The following is an 18718-nucleotide window of genomic DNA, read 5'->3' as shown; positions in this document are numbered from 1 at the left end:
TCATGGCATCCAGACGTGCCTCTATTTTCTAAGAAAAATACTTAGATATTGTTCCCTATACCCCTCTTATATTTCAGCCACTTGTTTACTTAACCATCTCAGCAAACAGCGTTTAAAACGTCTCTTTATGTTCTTTTTCCTTTTTCATGCTAGAAAACCAGTAAAGCCAACAATACTTTGTTTATTCTCTGTTCCTCTTTTTTCTCTCTTTATCCCTTATCTTTCTTTTGAAATCCTGCACTCCACCTTATGATATCAAGAACTTTTGTAAAGCAATGAATTTCCCTTTTTGGATTAATTTATCAATTTCAATTTTATCTAAGAAATTTGTTTCTTTTTCACATAATTCATCAGAGTACAACCAACTGCATATAGAACGGGCTCTACACCATGAAAATATTTTTTAGTTTGTTTGGTTCACAGATTAAACTAAAATCTTAAGAATCCAAGTAATCCAATTCAATGAGAGGAGAATATAATTACTGAACACGTGGATGACTGAATTGGGTGAGTCCTAGACCAAGTTGGGAATCATGTTCTTCCCCTGCGGTGAACAATCATCATTGTTTGGATGGAGGAGATAAGGCGTTGTGTGGTGGAGAGCAAGGGGTAGAGTGAGTTGTCTCGATGAGTCCAGGCAGTGTTTCACAAGTTGCGAATTTGAGTTACACCTCCTTGGCTTCTCCTCAACTTAATATCCAAAATTTCTTAGATAAGTAAAGAAGAAATCATTGTTGAAGATATGCTTTGGGTCATGTAAAGAAGAAATTATCTAAATCCTTCCCATTCTTAAATTTGGTCACAGATTAATATAAGATGTTGCCAGCCCCTTTTGATGCAAAGATTTCCAGTGTTATTAAGGATGACCAATGGAGGTGGAAAGTGGAAAAAAACTAGACCAGAGACTTGGTGCAGGTTCAGAGAAGACCATTCCAAGTAGAGGTAGAGAATTAACTTTGTAGATTGAAAGCTGTCTAAATAGGCTAACTACTAGGGACAGGCTTCTTAGTTCGGTTTATAAGGGAGTCTTTTGTAGAAACTATATGGACAGTAGAGACAACATATTGTTTGAGCGTTCTTTTGCTAAAAGGATCTTGTGTGCAATTCAAAATTTGCACTTCGTGGATAATTTTGCCTGCTGTCTATTTCTTTAGTAGGGCATAAGGAATCTAAAGGATAACAGTTTCAGCCTTTGAGGGTTAATGTGGAAAGTTGCTTTGGCTACCATAATTTATCATATTTAATGTTGTCGTTAAATCTTGGGTTGAGTTTTGTAAGGGCAACAAGGACTTGCCATTGAATAGGCTTTAATGTTGTCAATGAGGGGTGTTGAACTCTTTTTCTAGGCTTTAGCCTAGTCTGTCCATTGTAGTTTTGGGTTGTAAATCTTATTTGGTTGGGCCACTCATTGCAAAATAAGTTGCGCTTGCAATCCATCTTATATGATGACATTCTTTTCTCAATCCATCATCTCTTTGCTATCCAAAACACTTTGTAATCCCTATGGAGACAAATCAAGCATAAATTTTCAACAAGCATCTGTTCATTGGGCAAGTAAAACTTGACACTGGACAGTGGACAATAGACACCCACATGCTATTGTTCCAAATGCATATGAGAGTGATGTTACATATATCTGTAACACAACAATATACCACCTCCAACTTTAACAAAATTCCCATGGGCACACGATTCTCACCCAAAAAATAAATTAAAAAGTAAAGAAAAAAAGAAAAATCACTAGGACACACTGTTGGTGAGTCATATTTTACCTATTAAAGATCCATCCAAGCAAAACAGTCAAATAGAATGCACCACAAATAACCAATCCCCTTGACTCAGAATGAAGAAAGACAAACAGCCAGCTATGAAAGAAAGGAACGAGAAGCAATTAAGGTGAATCTAGTTCTCGACAAGCTTCATTAGATTGTTAGAAGACCCAAGAAAAAGAGAACTTGAAACATAAATTTATTTTCTTTGATGATTGTGAATACACATATGTTCTTTACACATTTTAAATTACATAAAATTTATAAACGAATGACTCTTGACTGAACATGCAATTCACCTTCCAAAAACTCACTCTCAGACACCCCACCTCCCTGCAAACCAAGGTTAATTATGTTATTTATGCAATTGGGAGGATCAAAGGGATGTGCTTCTCTAGACTCTATGGGTCATAAGGCCCTCAATGGTTCAAAAGAGCACCTTATGAAAGCCACACCCTTTCCAAAAATTAAGTCATTAGATTTTAACACTAGTTATACTATACATTATAGAGGCGTGTTATCATAAAGTCTGTGAGATGGTTGTTCACAAGACAGTATGTGGTAATGCATCAACAAGTCTCGTATTTGGTAATGCTCTCAACTGCATTTTAAGGTTATACATTTTCCCCTTCAGATCAGTCACACACGTATACAGTTGGTTTTGAGCTACAACCTTAACTCCGACCATGTTTTTCAAGGAAAGAATGTGCCATTTGAGCTAGAACTCATTAGCAGCATATTTTAATTTTAATTTTCTTCTAGAAATAATCTTTTATTCCAAATTCAATTCTTGTATATTATTGTGTCCCTTAAAATGCGATTAGTCATCAAAATGATAATAATCAATAAGCTCTGATCTGGTCGAAATCGCTGACAGTCTACTCAGCTTTCAAGCCATTCAAGCTTTATAACTCTAGATTATGTCAGTATTATATTTGTCCCATTATTTTTATCATTTTACTTTGCAGCAGTGAAAAACAGTAACAGTGAAAAAATTGGGAGTAATCTCTTTTTAAAGGATTGAGAAGGGTAACTTGGGTAATGGGGCGGACACGATAGTAAAACGTACCATGGGATCCCTGAAATTTTTGTCAGGGAGCAATTGATTGAATGCACCATCATCATGAAGTATTTTTGCTCCACATCCAGGAGCAGCCACAGACCCAACAGCCTCTTCATCAACCAAAACTGCATTTATAGTATCATTTTCCGCTCTGATGTCTGGAATCTATACATGAAAAAATAAATAAATAAATAAATTTCCATCAGGGAGTTATAAATTGTCATAAATAATAGACCTTCAAGCTGAAGGCTAACATTTATTTTTTGATAGGTGAAATCTAAAATTTATTTAAGGTCATATGGAGTAACAGAAAAAATCAATCAGAATACAAAGGCCTTTGCCGCCTAGACAGGTAGGTGATTAATTTCATTGAATTGGTCGCCGTTAGCTCCCCAACTCAGTGCCATTACGAGATTATCACTAGTTACAACAGCTAGTCACTAGCAACATTTTACCAAATGAGCAGGGAATATATGTATATGATCTCTTTTATAGTGATAGGACATTATCCGATACCATGAAGTGGTCTCAAGTTGGTTCAAACACCACCTTGTAATTGCAACATAGAGGAGCCTATTCAACTTGCATGGTTGCTTTGCTTCAAAGAAGAAAGGGGGGGTGGGGGGGGGGGGTTTGGGGGTGCAAAACAAAAACCAGAAGGCATAGTTGCATACAAGTTATAAGGGCTAGGGTAGATACTAGGACCCATGTATACCTCAAACATTGCTTCTGTAAGAATATTCTCTAATATGGCTCTTAAACCTCGGGCACCAGTGTTCTTTGCCATTGCTTTCTTTGCAATCAATCTCAAAGCATTCTCGGTAAAATGCAACTTTACCTGAAATTTTATACAGAAGCAGTACCAATTGTACCGCATAGAGGGTTACCATATCTGCATCAGATGCTTGAGACCATAAACCAGGTAGAAGAAAGAATAAAAAGCACTGACCACGGAAGAAATGGTTCAAAAGCTTACATTGTTCATGCTGAACATCTTCTTGTACTGTTTAGCAAGAGAATTTTTCGGTTCGGTGAGGACCTATCTTGCATAAATAAACCATAAACAGGTTACTACTTCCTTGTCAAAAGGGGCAAACCAACATATTCTAGACTTCTAATTTCTAGAATTACAACCTGGTAGAAACCAAAACTACTTTAGAACCACCATCATATCATTATTGTATAAAACAAACATGATACAACATTTTGGAGTTTGAGCAAATTAGGCAAACTAAAGTTACAAAACTGCAAGTACAAAGCCACATTCATCCCTCTAAAACTGCGTGAGCATGTTAAGGCCCTAAAAAGTAACAGACAGAAAAATTTTTATATTTAAAACATTTAAACGACAGAACACACCTGAACAAGTTGGTCTTCATTTAAAGCTGACAAACTCACTAAAATTGGAAATCTCCCAACAAATTCAGGTATGAGGCCATATGCAATAAGATCACTACTTTCTACCTACAAGTTCATTAAAAACCCATAAGGCTAGATAATGAAGGGAATCAAAATATGCATTGCACAGAAAATATAAACACAGAATGCAATCAATATGAATATCAAAAAATTCTGTAACCATATTGGGTAGATTCTCACAGATTCCAACAATGAGGATGTCACTACAGCATTGGTTAATCCACCAGTTCTCATGTTTGCACGAACTGGAGCTCCAAAGCCAATGGAGGAATCTTGTCGTCTGGAAAAAGAATGTAAATAATTAGAGCTCACATTTAGGGAGAAGCCAATAATAGTAAACATTTCTGTTAACATCCAGCACAAGAAAAGGGTATTACCTCTCTGAAATCGTCTTCTCCAAATCAACAAATGCCCCACCACAAATGAAGAGTATATTTTTGGTATCCATCTGTGAATCATCACTAGTTATAAGAGGCACAAGTAACAACTATAAGGAAACACAATTCTGGAAATAACAAGCTGTCCAAGATATTTAACTGTTTAGAATTCATATTCCCACAGCTCCCAGTAAAATTACATTTATTTCAAATATTTACAAACTATTTTCAGCAATTCCATGTGGCAAGAGCCTGTTGTAACACCAAGTTCTCCAGGCATTGTCAATTCCAAGTGCAATTGAGTGCTCCTTTTGCCTATGAGGCTATGACTCAGCCAGATATAATTGCATAAAATGGAAACAATTATAGTAGAAAAACAGATAGTTTTAGATCCAGCATACCTGAATGAAATCACCACGAGGATTCTTCCGAGCTCCTCTATCGGGAACACTCACTATCTGACAGAGAAAACATTTAGTCAACATATATATAGCCTAATATAATATCATACCATACATAATCAAACAAGCAAATTCTCGAAGCTTTGGAACTGATATCTTCATTATATTAAAAACGTGTTCCTCGTGTTAAGGACATCTTCAGATGTGAAAATGCTTGTTTTTGTTTTATAGGTAAGTTACAAACAAACCCAATGAGTCTTGAACCCACAACCTCACCCTAGACATAGCACTTGCACGGGAAGGAGGTGCCACTTGAACTAGGGCTCAATGGCCTTCAAAGGGTGGAAATGCTATATACAACTACTAACAACATTATATTTTCCCTTTTTTTTTTTTACCAAAATGATTATAAAATTCTACTTAAAGCTCCCTGTTATGTGTTCAAAGACCCCATCAAGTCCTTAAACCTTTCATGGACTCAACTCATTCAATTCTTAGTTCACTCAGGTTATCCACACACCACCATATGTGTACTTTCTTTTAATGTTAAGCAAAATATTTGAAGAAAATGGTTCACATACACAATATGCACACCAAACTGCTCTTAAAGAACTATGATCTGATATTCAAAAGATCTAATAAATCTTAAAAAGACAATAAAGGGATGCTGCACAAAAAATCCATCCAATCAGACAAGGATCTCAAATGAGATTATTTAATAATATAATTAGAATGTTGAACCCCATCAAAACTTGTCTACAATACACAAAATGAAACAGCCTTCCAGATTTGTGAACTCCTATAATGATGAAACCTTCATGGCCAACAGGCCAAAACTGTTTTTATTTTCATGTGCTAGGGTAGGGTTGCCTAGGGGTACCTTCTAATCAATATATTTACTTGTGATTAAAGTGAAAAATACAAGGCAAAACCTTGCAAACAAGAGATTCCAAGATTTTCTATCACTTTCTTGAAATGTGCCACAACAAGACCGTGTTCACCCACTATTAACCTTAAAAATCCCATCCTACAAAACTCTGGCAAGTCTGTCATCAATAGCATTGAAAACTCCATATACATAAAATCTACTCTACCAGTTCCAGTTCATGGATACTGTTTACAGCCCCCGGATGACAACTTAGGGCATGTTTGGTAACTGTTTTTCCCCCTATTTTCGGTTTTCAAAAACAATTTTCTATTTTTGAAACTACAAAACTTGTTTGACAACCCAAAATGGACAAAAAACAAAAACTGTTCTCAAAATTCAATTTGTGAAAGAAGCTAAAAACATGTAAAAGACTGTTTTCAGTTTCTAAGTTTTAAAAGTCAATGAAAATATGCATTTAATTTAATGAATCTGTCTCATTTAATGAGTTAGCATCAAAGTTCAAATCCTAGTAACAACATACTTTAGTATTTTCTATTTTTATCTTCAAAAAACTATTTTTAATTTCAACTAACCATACATATTTTTTATTTCAAAAATTCAAGAAAACTATTTTTACTTTATATTTCCAAAAACAAGTTTTTGAAAATAGAAAACAAAAACTGTTACCAAACATAACCTTAGATTCTCAGTTTTCTACTCCAAACCATCCATCAGCCTTTGAGTAGCTTTCTTAAATATTCCAACTTAAAGTTTATGGCACTTCCTCCCACATAAGAATGACATGGAAGTTGAGGACATGGGTTTAAAATCTATTGGGTGCTTGTAAACAACCCCCCCCCCCCCCCCCCCCCCGCGGTCTTTTAGAAAATTTTGATTTTCATCCCCAAGAAATGAGAAAAAAATCAGTTTTCCTGATATTTGGTGGGCCATTTAGGAATTTGGTAGCGATCTCCTATTCTTTATTTTCTATATTGTAAGAGCCACGCCTGCTATCATGGGATTACCTAAACTTTTCCATCAATACACTATGCACTTTCCAACTCCAGTATCACAAAAGTGTTTGCAGTCCTGTTCTTATCAATGGACATCTTTGTGTAATAATGTAATTTTTAAGGCAACTTGGCTAAGCCCAGAAACTTCTAATGTAAGATGTGATGATACAAATGGTACTGTGATTAATAAATTTTATCGATAGCCTGTACATTTAACCAAGGAATGCAGTCCTCTCCCATGCACAAGATTCTTCACAGTAACAGAAACAATTGTTTGCCCATTTGAGTTACTAAACAAGACAAAATGAAATTTAAAATTTTACAAGCCCTTTTTCACTGGCACATACACCTCACCTAGTGGGTTTTGAATGCACAACCTCACCCTCTGCCCACATTTGTGAGAGGAGGAAGTGCATTTGAGCCAGGATTCATTGACGATACTACAAAAATAACCATTACTGGACTTTCAATTCCAAAATTCATGCTAAACTCCAACAAAATGGCAAATGCTATCATTTGGGCATACCAATCTAGATTGATATATTAGTGAAGTTGATATACAAAAGTTGGGATGTCTACAAGGACAAAAAAATGGAATATGAAAATACATAATTCATCGGCACATATGCAAGATTGTAATTCACCGAAAGCATGAAAAACTAAAGCTCTAAAAAGAGAGGGGGAGCTATCAACAGTGAAAAAAATTAAGGTAGTGAGGTGACTTGTTGAAGAATAATGCCAGGTTCCAACTATTATATTTTCAAAGGGTAAAACTTAGATACAGTACCTTAGGTGCATTACAATAGACTCCCCAATTAAGTTCAAACACTTGGATGCATCAACCAATAAAACACAAATAGCATTTTCTTCTCCAAGGATAATTAAATTCAATCCACCCAAGTGTTTGAATTTAATTTGGAGAACCTAGAGTACTATAACTAAGTTATTGTACCTAAGTTTTTACCCATTTCCAAACTAGGAAGACTATAGATATCCAGATGCCAATGTATTGAACTTGTAAAAATGTAAAAACTGAAAATAATAATAATAATCTACTTCTTCCAAGAATTAAAGAGGTAGGAATCAGACAAAAGGAAAAGGGTAATTTAATGACGCACCGTTCCTTCCAGCATTTTTAGCAATGCCTGTTGAACACCCTCTCCAGAAACATCTCTGCCAACGTTTATGCTCTCAGTCTGCACAAAATTCATTATTGATTATTGTAAATAACACAGAGAGATATTTAAGTGCGCTTTTCCATCTATTAACATCACAAAACCTTCTTAGTAATCTTATCAACTTCATCAACATAGACAATGCCCTTCTGAGCTGCTTCAACATTGAACTCAGCTTCCTAAACACCAATCAGAAAATCCAGTATATAAGTTTTGTGAGCTGAGTCTACAGGCGAAACAAAAACAAACAAGCATTGAGGACAAGTTCAAAAACTGAGTGTGAAAATGCATATTTGCATGTCAGCAATGCAACAAAAGAAATACAATAGCGTCTGATTATGTGACCATATTAGATATTTACTTGCCAATTTGGCATTGGGGTCTTTTGTCTATGAAGCACGGGTGCGTTTTCGGATTCAGGTGCAGGTACGGGTGTGGGTGCGGGACTCGGCAATTTTTGAAAAAATAGGGTGCAGGTGCGGCGGAGTGCGGCGATTAAAAAATTATTAAAAATATTTTTATTTATATTTTCTATATATTTTTACTATTAAAATATTCTTAAAAATTACTATTTTTTTTTTTTTTTTTGTGGAGAAAACTACGACCTGTTAGTAGTATTTTTTACTATTAAAATATTTTTACTGTGGCACGTTAAAAGCAAAATGTCCATGAACAACCAACAAAAGCAACCATGAACAAGCAATAAGCAACAAAGCCAAAGCCCATGAACAAGCAACAAAGCCAAAGCCCATGACAAGCAACAAAGCCAACAAAGCCCATGAACAAACACACTGTTGTTTCCCTTTGCTTCACGTGATTCTGATTTTTGCAGTCCGATGGCGGCAATGCTTCATTTTCGAGTTTCAACTTTTCTTCATCTCCTTCGCACATCTTCACCTTAGTAATTTCTTCTTCTTATTTTCAGTCCAATGGCGCTTTTTCTTTTTTTTTTTGGGCCAAGCTAAACAGTGCGTTTCGCACCTTCTGCATCGGCCGATACAGACCAATTCCGGCCGAATCGGCGCAAATGGGCCTGATTTCACACGCGTCAGCGCGTATCACGCCAAAAAAAAAAAAAAAAATTTAAAGGTGGACGCGGCACAGACGCACAGGCAGCGGTGTCACCTGCGCGTCCCCGCGTCCGTGCCGCACCCGTGCTTCCTAGGTCTTTGTACCACAACTTATTAGGAACTTACCATTGACAAAAGGAGACCCAAAACATAAGTAATTAGAATAGAACCCAAAAAAAATGAAATTTATATAATAGACAACAGGAAAAAGAAAAACTAGGAACTATCAAGATCTGTTTGTGAAAGTTTTCTGAAAATCATTTTCATAAACTTGTTTTTAGGGATGAGAATGAAAGACAATTTTATGGGGTTCTCAAATTTTTTTTTTTAACAAAAATAGAAAAAAGAAAAAAGTTTTAAATATACAATGTACTCACCCATCCCCTCCCCCAGCGAAACATCAAAACCAATCCACCCCACCCTCATGACTTGTTACCCTACACCTACGTGACCCACAACCTCCATATAACCCTAAGGTTCCAACCTATGACCAAACCCTCTTCCCTCTTCCGTCTTCCACCTCCACCTCATTTACAAAGACCACAATAGAACCTTCAAAGGGGTTTGGTGGCAAGGTGGGATTCAAGGCACAAACACTCCAAGTGCCCAGCCCTAGCCTTGGCCAAAAACTCCTACAAAGTCATCATATTGTCCTCCGCTGCCACCTCCTTGCACTCCTTCAATCACCCAAAAATATCTTGCACCACACGTCCATAGGCATTGAAGAAATCAAAGAAACTTACTGGGACTGAGATTGGAGTTGGGGTTTCGACTAGGTGATTTGGGAGTTGAGAAGGGAGGACAAGGTGGTTGAGGGCTTGGAGTGGTAATAGAAGGCCATCAACAGTCATTGAGGAGGAGCCCAGATTTCTGTGAGAGATAAAAGCAAGAGAGGAGATTGAAAAGAAAAGAAATGGGATGAACAACGAGAGTTTGGGATTTGAAAAAAATAGATAAATAACAACACTTTTATAATATGATTTTACAGTGCATTTATTTGCACAGTTCATAAGCATGAAAATCACTTCATCACTTGTTCTCATGAACTAACAAAACATCAAAAATATCTTTCCCATTTCCTTCAATTCTAAAGTTAGCATTTCCATACACTAGTTTTTAGAAAACACAGAAAAATTTTCCAACCAAAAAGTAGTTGTCTATTCTATAAAATAGCAACCAAACAAGCCCTAGGTCTCCCCTGAGTCATTAATTGACAATAGTGTTCAAATGTAGATGGTTGTTCCACTATGACATCACAGTCAAGCTTTTGAGGGGTTGGAGCATATGGTTTTGTCATTCAAATACTCATTTTTGAGAGGGCTGTGGAATAGATGTGTGCTTTTCAAAGTTATGTCTTCCATTCTCCTTTCTTTTTTTTTTTCATTGCATGAATTTCAAATTGTAATTCACTAAAAAATTTTCTAGTACACTTTCTTTGTGTTAGATTGTCCCATTTTATTTGTAAATTTCTATAACTCAACCAACAAAAAAAAAAAGTCTGTATAACATAAAAATCAAATATCATATGACCATACCACGAGCAGCTTATACAATATTGATTCCACGTCCTCTCCAACATAACCTGCCTAGAGAGAGACAAAAAGAGAGCATTAGTTGAAATTTTCACATGAATTCAGCAAATAACAAAAACATTTATTGAGTACAACAGTAAGTATCAAAACATTTACTTGCAACATGCAATGACTGGCAAATTCAATAGGATATATAAATTTTAAAAAAGAAAAAACGAAAAGGAGGAACAAGAATAGAAGTATAATAGAACATACAGTATTTGAAATTTACCTGCCCCAAAATCAGTAGTCATAAAAGACTTAAAATTCACTATTTATAAATCAAGAGAGCTCCAAATCACTAGTATGGCTATCAAAATAGTGAGCGTCAACAAGGAGCCCCAAAAACAGTTAAGTAATTAGTGAAACTAGATGTCTATTCTTAGTTGTTTCTCTCATCTATCCATTCCTCGGTTATTCACTAAAGCAATTATGATCTAGAACTTGATCTGGGGCAAGTGTTAAGATCTATGAGATATAGGGAGACAGCGGATCACTTGTTACTACACTGTGGAAATGCTTATCGGCGGTGGAGTTTGGTGTTTAGTTCTTTTGGGTTTTCTTGGGTCTTGCTTGGATCGGTTGAGGATATTCTATTCGGTTGGTGGAATTGGTCTGGGAAGCATTTGTCTAGCATTTGGAATTTAGCTCTTTTATGCTTGATGTGGTGCCTGTGGAGGGAGCGTAATAGGAGGATGTTCGAGGATATGGATAGTTCGGATGACCAACTATTGGCCTCTTTCAATGGCACTCTGTTTGACTGGTCTAGAGCTTGGAGACTCACTTCTAGTGATTTTCTCACTATGTTCCTTAGCTCTCTCCTATGTACTTAGTTACTCTTTTTACTCTTTCTTTTCCCTTCGTATTTTTCTCTCTACCTTATCTTTTTCTGCATAAGGTAGTGTTCTTGAATATATATCTTCATTACCTACCAAAAAAAAACTTGAAAGATGTATGTAATATTTAATGAAAGTCCAATGTCCATTTTTTTCCTGATATGGTGTAAAGTAGGCAGCTCTCCATACATTGGTAGCTTTCTTATTACCAGACAGACAGGAAGATAACCATATGAAGCAATGAACTTGCCTGTGTTAACGTTGTTGCATCAGCAACGGCAAACGGCACATTCACAACTCGAGCTAGTGTTTTTGCAAGTAACGTCTTCCCTATTCTTACAGTCATGGTAAAAATACATAAATCAAACCTCTTAGCCCTCCTCGCACTAAATACCTCAAAAAAATGACATCATATAAATACCTGAGCCAGTGGGACCCATCAGCAACACATTGCTCTTCTCCAGCTCAACAGAATCATTGTCCTCATTTTCAACTTCATTAGTACCCTGCTCAATGTCTGACCTGGTATTCAGATGCATGAATTCAGTAAATAAAGCAGGAGCATTTGATGTACATTCATCTAACTATTACTATCATCGAAAATTGAAAAGACAGCAATTGGTTTGTGCCTGTTCAGTACAACTTATTTTTCAAATTTTTTTTTAATATTGGGGTTGTTTGAAAAAACTGTACCTAAAGTTTAAAAAGCCGTGGTTTGAAAAAGTGCAGTTTGAAACCGCATTACAAGACAGACCCCTCTAGCAAAGCTGAAAACCACCAGTATAAACCCCTAAAAGATTGTAAAGATCAAAAGCTAACTCAAAGCAAAAACAATAAGGACTAACTTTTTATGAAGGGAAGCATCATATATCCGTTTGTAGTGGTTGTAAACAGCCACTGAAAGCACCTGTCACATAAACATACATTTCAATCAAAACACTGACAATTATGTATTATATAGTCCATTAAAGTTTATTATGCAATCCATATACAATTCTAGCATTCCTAAACCACATAAATATAAAGAATAAAATAAAACATTAAAAAAGGGGGGGTCAAAATACACTAATAGTCCCTAAACTTTAACTCATGATCAATTTTAGTCCTGAAGTTTAAAGTGATTTGCTTCCTATAACACAGCTAAACTAAAAATTGACTCATCCTCACACCATTAGACACATTAGAGACTAAAAGTGATCATTTTAAACTCGCAGGAGACTAAAAACGATCACTTTTAAGTTTCAAGTTGTTAGAGATTAAAATGATCACTTTAAACTTCTTCTTCTTCTTCTTTTAATCCCTTAGATGACGTACTTAAACTAAAACCTAACACGTCATCACTCTGTTAATCACGTTACAGATTAAAAGCAATCCCTTTAAATTTTACCTTTAGTCCCCGTCTCGTAAAACTAAACACTGACATGTCATCACTCCGTCAAACAAATTAGAGTTTTAAGGACTAAAATGCAATCACATTAAATTTGATATGGACTAAAATTGGTGTTAAAAGTAAATAAATGAATAAATAAAATTAAAAAAAATAAAAAACCTTTTTGGCTCTTTCTTGGCCAACGACGAAGTGGTCGAGCAATTTAACGATCTCTTTAGGCGTGGGCAAGTCCTTCTTCCCCAAACACGACGCCGTTTCATCCTCATCCTCATCCTCCTCCTCCGCCGCCTCTTTTTCCTTACAAAATTTTGGTTTTCCGAAACTACCCAAACGATTCTCGCTATTCCCATCCGAGTCCACACTGTCACTCTTGACCCTCCCAATCTCGATGAAGCTGCCTTGCAATGGCTCCAGCTTAAACGGCTTGAAATAGAACGCCGTCTTGCAATTGGGGCACAGGTTCAGCGCCTGGTACACGCCGCTCGGCTCTCGCGCCGTTATAGATAACGGGCGGTTCGAGAACAGTAACGGCATTTGGTGCTCGCAGCGTGGGCAATTCGCGTTGGCTCTGATGTGGTCGTACGGTGACGATGACGATGAGGATGAGGATGAGAAGGAAGACGACGTCGCTTTTTGTTGTTGTTGTTGTTGTTTTTGTTGGGAAAATGGGAACCCTAGGATTGTATTTGTGAGGGAGTTTTGAGCGGTGATTTGTTTGAGAATTGAAAACGCTGCTTTCGTTTTCGTTTTGCTGCTTCGGAGAATCGAAAACATGTTTTCGAAAGTTTGTTTTGGAAATGGACAGAGAGGAACTGAACTAACAACACGCACTGGGAAATGAGAAAAAAATTAATTACAACAACGATTTTATTATATTTTCTATTTCTCTTGTTTTTTTTTATATTAAAAAATATATATTTGACGTGTTAATTTATTTTTGTTTTTTTTTTTCTGGCCCAATATTTGCATTATTTTGGTTTATTATCTCTTAACTTCAAAAAGTTCACTTCTCATACATAAACTATTATAGATATATTTTCAATGGTTTGGAGATAAAAATAAAAAATAAAATTGAAGGGCAAAAATAAAATTCTTGTATACTTAAAGAAGGGAAACAATATTAATAACTTTTTTTTTAATTAAATTGTCATTTTAATCCTTAACAACTCATTTATATCAGTTTAATCTTTTTTTTTCTCTTTTATGCCAATTTGAAATCGGTGTGGCATACAACCTCTATTTAAAGTTGTCATGTATCGATTAATTGTACCAAATATTTAACTTTTGCAATATATATATAACAATGTCAATGCCAAGTGTTACGCATTGCCTACTTTCCTTTATTGATTTGAGAATTTGAATTACGATGGCAGCAAAAAAAAAAAAAAAAAAAAAGAAGAAATTCATGCTTGGCTTGTCACAAAAAAAAAAAGAGTAATAAAACAAGTCTAGTATTTTATAATGGCAAAATCAACTGCATTAATCATAGAATCATAACAACAATACAAATTATACAATCAAACAAGAAGAAGCAATCCAGATATTAGTATCATCAACACACACGATTTGAACCCTTTATTGGGAACATTGTATATATAGTTTGTAAAAAGGTGAGCAACAGTAAGATGACAGCAGCAATTGTAGAAGCAATTCTCCAAGGAGTACTAAAATAGTCACGTCTCAAAGTTGCCTGCCACCTATTCCAAGGTTTCTTATAGAACGCCTTCAACTCTTTGCAGAAAAGATTATAATTGGAGTTCATGTTGACATATACGATATTTGTGCAAAGTTCCTTCACCAAATCTCTAGCTTCATCGTCGTTGCCTAGCAAATTAGCCATGACCCCCTTTCGAACAAGTAACTTCACATCGCTGTCAGTGGTAATAAGGAAACCCAATAGGATAAAATAATCTGTAATGTATGCTTTATCTGAATAGTGACATTGCTCCAAAGCCAAAAGGTTTCGATAAAGAGTCTCGCTGTAATTGTCTAACGTTATAAGTGGTATTTCCAACACCCCCTTTGTGAAGTTTATGTCAAATAAGCAACTGCTTGAACCCTTCTTAAACTTCAATCCTGCATCATGCAATTGGGTTGCAGAGTACACATGTTTAACTACCTCATCATGATTCTCTCTTTTTAGTAACCTTTCGTGAGGTAGCCAAAATGTTCTAAGCAAATCAAGGAAGTGTTTTATTTTCAATTGGGGCCTATAAGGTATGTTTTGAGTGTTGTAAAAGTGAAAGTAATTGAAGGCCATGACTGTAAGTAAGGACTTTTTGTAGTCTTTATGAGAGGCAAATGCTAGGTCAAATAGTTTCTCCAAAATAAAGAATGGAAGTTGATTTTCAAGTAAAATTAAGTCAAACCTTATAGCAGTTATTAACCACGGTTCTAAGGATGCACCATTGTCCTCACTTGCCCAGTCATTGGAATGGTATCTCCAGAACAACTCAAGAATGAAAATGGCATCCACAAGAATAATCTCTACAAAAGGACCACTCTTAAGTTGGATGGTCTCAGCATAACTGCATCGAATGCTTTCTTCATACTCCTTTATAGTACAGACTAACTTCTCCAAGCTTATTTGAAGGTCTTCAACACGTTGAATGAAATACTTGAGGTATCTCAATTTGCGTTGTTCCATGGTTTTCAATTTGACATTATAGACATCATGGTGGAAGGGCCCTATTGAAATAACCTGAGGAGTGTAGTGCTCTTCCTTCGATTTGCGAAGATAATCTGGAACCCTGTAGATGCAACACTGATCAGATGATAAGGGAGACTCCAAATTTTCCGTCTTTTTTTTAATTTCATTTACCACGTCTATACATTGTTCTTGAATTTCAATTGTTGAACTTTCTGCCTTTTGAATTTCAGTCTCTGTTGACTTCATTTCCATCTATCAACTTCACTTTTTGATTTTCCTGATGACAAAACAATATTCACTAGCATTACAAAAAAATATGGAATAGATAGTTCTATTGATGTAGGAGCTTTAGGGGCCTTAGCCATCCTTTGAATTTCATGCTACAAAGTAAGAACCTATTCTTGAATCAATATCTACAATGAAAGAAGTCTTTGAACCTAAAACAAGAATTGGGGAAAATAGAGAGAGAGAGAGAGAGAGAGAGAGAGAGAGAGTAAAAACTGAATCTTGTATTCCAATCTATATTAATTATTCTAATGAATGTTCCCGTATATGTGTGTGTATGTGTGTGTGTAAATATATATATAATTACAAGGCTAACAATTTCATAACAGATTAGTGACTGTAACTAACTGTAATTGTCTTAGATAACAAGTGTGTGAGTGGTGACTAGATTAGTAATAGCACTAACAACATGTGTGGATGATTACACTAACAATCTTATCAATGCTCCTCACCATTAAATATGAATGTCCACATATATATCGTGGTCTACTCAACAAACATTTCTTATTGTTTGATGCAATATATTCACTTTTTTTTTTTTTTTTGGTGGGGAGGGCGGATAGACTACAAAAATTTCCTTGAAATTTATTAACTTACACACACACACACACATATATATGGACAAAACTTATGTACAACACCTTAAGTGCTATTCCTTAGATTCTCTTCTTAAAATTTTGTCATGTAACTACTTAACTTAAAAAATACACTTCCATCTATGAGAAAAAAGCTACATGGCAGAATATTAATAGAGGAACCTAAGGAACAACATCTAAGTATTGTACTTAAGTCTCTCAATTTTCTTTACCCATATCTTTTTGACTTTTTTATCTAACTCATGTAAATTACCAACTTATGATAAACCATTAATGATGATGATGATGATAACAACTACATAATTTGAGTACTACAGTTTTGGAATCGACTATAGATTCTTAAAAGATTAGATAATAATAACAATAACAATAATAACTTAGATAATAATCTATCTATACATGAAAGTATGAGTGCTATTAGCCCCTAAGATTAGGTATGGGGTTGTTAGTAGCATTTATTTTAGGTTAAGATGAGCCAACGCTCAATATCATAAAGAATATTTTAGGTTAAAAAAAAGCACGATGAGAATATTCATGACTGGCTAAACTAGATGGCTGACAATACTCACAAATGCCTGCAACTTGCGCCAGATCAAACCGACTCATACTTAGCCATGAAATGCCACCATTGCCCTGCCTTACGGGAATTTGAGAGTTTGTGATCCAAGCCTACTTGGTCAATCTTCTCAATTCATCATTTAAGCATAAATGTAATAACTTTTTCTTTAGTCTATGAATTCTTTTCTAGAGACACTCATGCTCCATTCTCAATCCAATGTATAATATATATATATATATATATATATATATATATATATATATATATATATATATGCTGTTTAAGTATAAACATTATCAATTTTTTTTATTGACTTACAATAAGTAGTAAGAGTAGAGAGATTTGAAATTTCAAATACAACTTCCCCTTAAGAAGAGAATTAAATAATGTTATTAAGGTAAACGTTATCAACTATAGATGAGCTAGGCACATGCATTTTAAAATCACTACAAACATATATATATATATATATATATATATATATATATATATATATATATATATATATATATATAGAGAGAGAGAGAGAGAGAGAGAGAGAGAGAGAGAGAGAGAGAGAGAGAATAGCACCTTCTACAACAATAACTTTGTTATGCCGACTTGAAAGATGAAAGCACAACACAAGAGACCTTCCGCCACTTTGGTAAATAAACTACAAATTTGTTTTGTCTCCAAACTATTCCATAAATGAATTATATAAGCAAGAAATTTGCTCCTTTAATTTTTTACATGTTCCTTTTTCTCTCTATATCTACCCTCTTTCTTGCTTTCCTTTTTCTTTTTCTTTTACTTTTTCTTTTTCTTTAGTATTCAAAGATTCTAGTCATTCTTGCCTTTTTCTTTTGTTTGTCTACAAATATATATTCCAGTTGTAAGGTTGAATCATCCTTGCAGATCCTAATTAACATGCACAAGTACACCCTAACATGCACAAGTACACTACACAAATTAGGTTTCCAACATTTAGGGAGCGGTCCTTCATTTGAGTACAACCACACGTCTATAATGGGTACGAATTGAAAATTTTTCCTTTATGGATTTGTAACTTTATATACTTGAGATAAAATATATTGAAAGTTTGAGAGCCAAACAGGATTCATCCGGAGGCCATCAAATTAATTTTTTGTAATCTTATAACTAAATAATTAAGTAACGTGCAATGCCATTTTAAACCTCTTGTGATGTACAATCACCTTATTGTAATTGTAGTTTTGCTAGAAACTTGAAATTTTGAGCGAACCATAAGTATATATATATATATATATATATATATATATATATATATATATATATATATATATATATATATATATATATATATAGTTATTAATGTATTATAAATTTGGAAAAATTATTAGGTACTCCTGAAGTCCCATAAATGTGTACTCCCCCTTCTCATATAAATGGTGGGTCCTATTATGAATTTAATTAATGGGACCCATCATTCATGTGAGAGGAGAAAGTACGCATTTATAGTACTCCAAGAGTACACAATAATTTTCCATCAATTTGAGCTTTATCAAAAGCTATAAAGTTTACGTTACATTTGCATGTTTGCAAAACAGAGGTGTATAAGTCATAAATAATTGCAAGAGCAAGAGAAAGAGAGAAGAAGGTATTGAACCTAGCTTCTTTTTTTCTTTTTTTTTTATTTATTTTTATTTTTTATATAAGAT

General features: G+C 34.9%; 2 protein-coding genes across 7 annotated transcripts; both read right to left on the bottom strand.

Annotated features, from left to right (window-relative positions):
- Positions 1–1502: 1502 nt before the first annotated feature.
- Positions 1503–13785, bottom strand: LOC142622665 (CLP protease regulatory subunit CLPX2, mitochondrial-like). Of its 4 annotated transcripts, none has more exons than XM_075796188.1 (15): positions 13112–13785; positions 12408–12469; positions 11984–12084; positions 11809–11892; positions 10691–10737; positions 8190–8264; positions 8029–8106; positions 5030–5086; positions 4629–4699; positions 4432–4531; positions 4192–4296; positions 3809–3871; positions 3548–3670; positions 2839–2997; positions 1503–1865 (listed from the first exon to the last, which is right to left on the bottom strand). In XM_075796188.1, the coding sequence occupies exons 1-15, from the start codon at positions 13724–13726 to the stop codon at positions 1839–1841; spliced, it is 1767 nt and encodes a 588-aa protein (XP_075652303.1). In that variant the 5' UTR covers positions 13727–13785; the 3' UTR covers positions 1503–1838. The 4 variants fall into 4 exon arrangements, with proteins under 4 accessions (XP_075652303.1, XP_075652301.1, XP_075652302.1 ...); XM_075796186.1 differs by lacking the exon at positions 1503–1865 and adding an exon at positions 1892–2102; XM_075796187.1 differs by lacking the exon at positions 1503–1865 and adding an exon at positions 1892–2102 and having other exon boundaries at positions 10691–10741; positions 11813–11892.
- Positions 13786–14377: 592 nt separating this feature from the next.
- LOC142622668 (UPF0481 protein At3g47200-like) lies at positions 14378–17696 on the bottom strand. Of its 3 annotated transcripts, XM_075796196.1 has the most exons (3): positions 17053–17071; positions 15785–15879; positions 14378–15702 (listed from the first exon to the last, which is right to left on the bottom strand). In XM_075796196.1, coding segments are annotated over exons 2-3 (1200 nt in total). In that variant the 5' UTR covers positions 15787–15879; positions 17053–17071; the 3' UTR covers positions 14378–14504. The 3 variants fall into 3 exon arrangements, with proteins under 3 accessions (XP_075652311.1, XP_075652309.1, XP_075652310.1); XM_075796194.1 differs by lacking the exon at positions 17053–17071 and adding an exon at positions 17613–17696 and having other exon boundaries at positions 14378–15879; XM_075796195.1 differs by having other exon boundaries at positions 14378–15879; positions 17053–17201.
- Between the last annotated feature and the right edge of the window lie 1022 nt (positions 17697–18718).

Source organism: Castanea sativa, chromosome 1 (genome assembly GCF_040712315.1).
Source record: "Castanea sativa cultivar Marrone di Chiusa Pesio chromosome 1, ASM4071231v1".
Lineage (NCBI taxonomy): Eukaryota > Viridiplantae > Streptophyta > Magnoliopsida > Fagales > Fagaceae > Castanea > Castanea sativa.
The sequence above is the reverse complement of the archived record's forward strand: the minus strand, read 5'-3'. Positions and strand labels throughout refer to the sequence as shown.

Bases quoted from the DNA above. Each gene is read 5' to 3' on its own strand.
- LOC142622668 (XM_075796194.1), bottom strand. From the start codon at position 15,854: ATGGAAATGAAGTCAACAGAGACTGAAATTCAAAAGGCAGAAAGTTCA.
- LOC142622665 (XM_075796186.1), bottom strand. From the start codon at position 13,726: ATGTTTTCGATTCTCCGAAGCAGCAAAACGAAAACGAAAGCAGCGTTT. The intron at 10,738-11,808 runs GTTCATTGCTTC...CTCTCTAGGCAG, and splicing joins AACAACGTTAACACAGGCAA to GTTATGTTGGAGAGGACGTG. The intron at 5,087-8,028 runs GTGCGTCATTAA...TTTCTCTGTCAG, and splicing joins TAAAAATGCTGGAAGGAACG to ATAGTGAGTGTTCCCGATAG.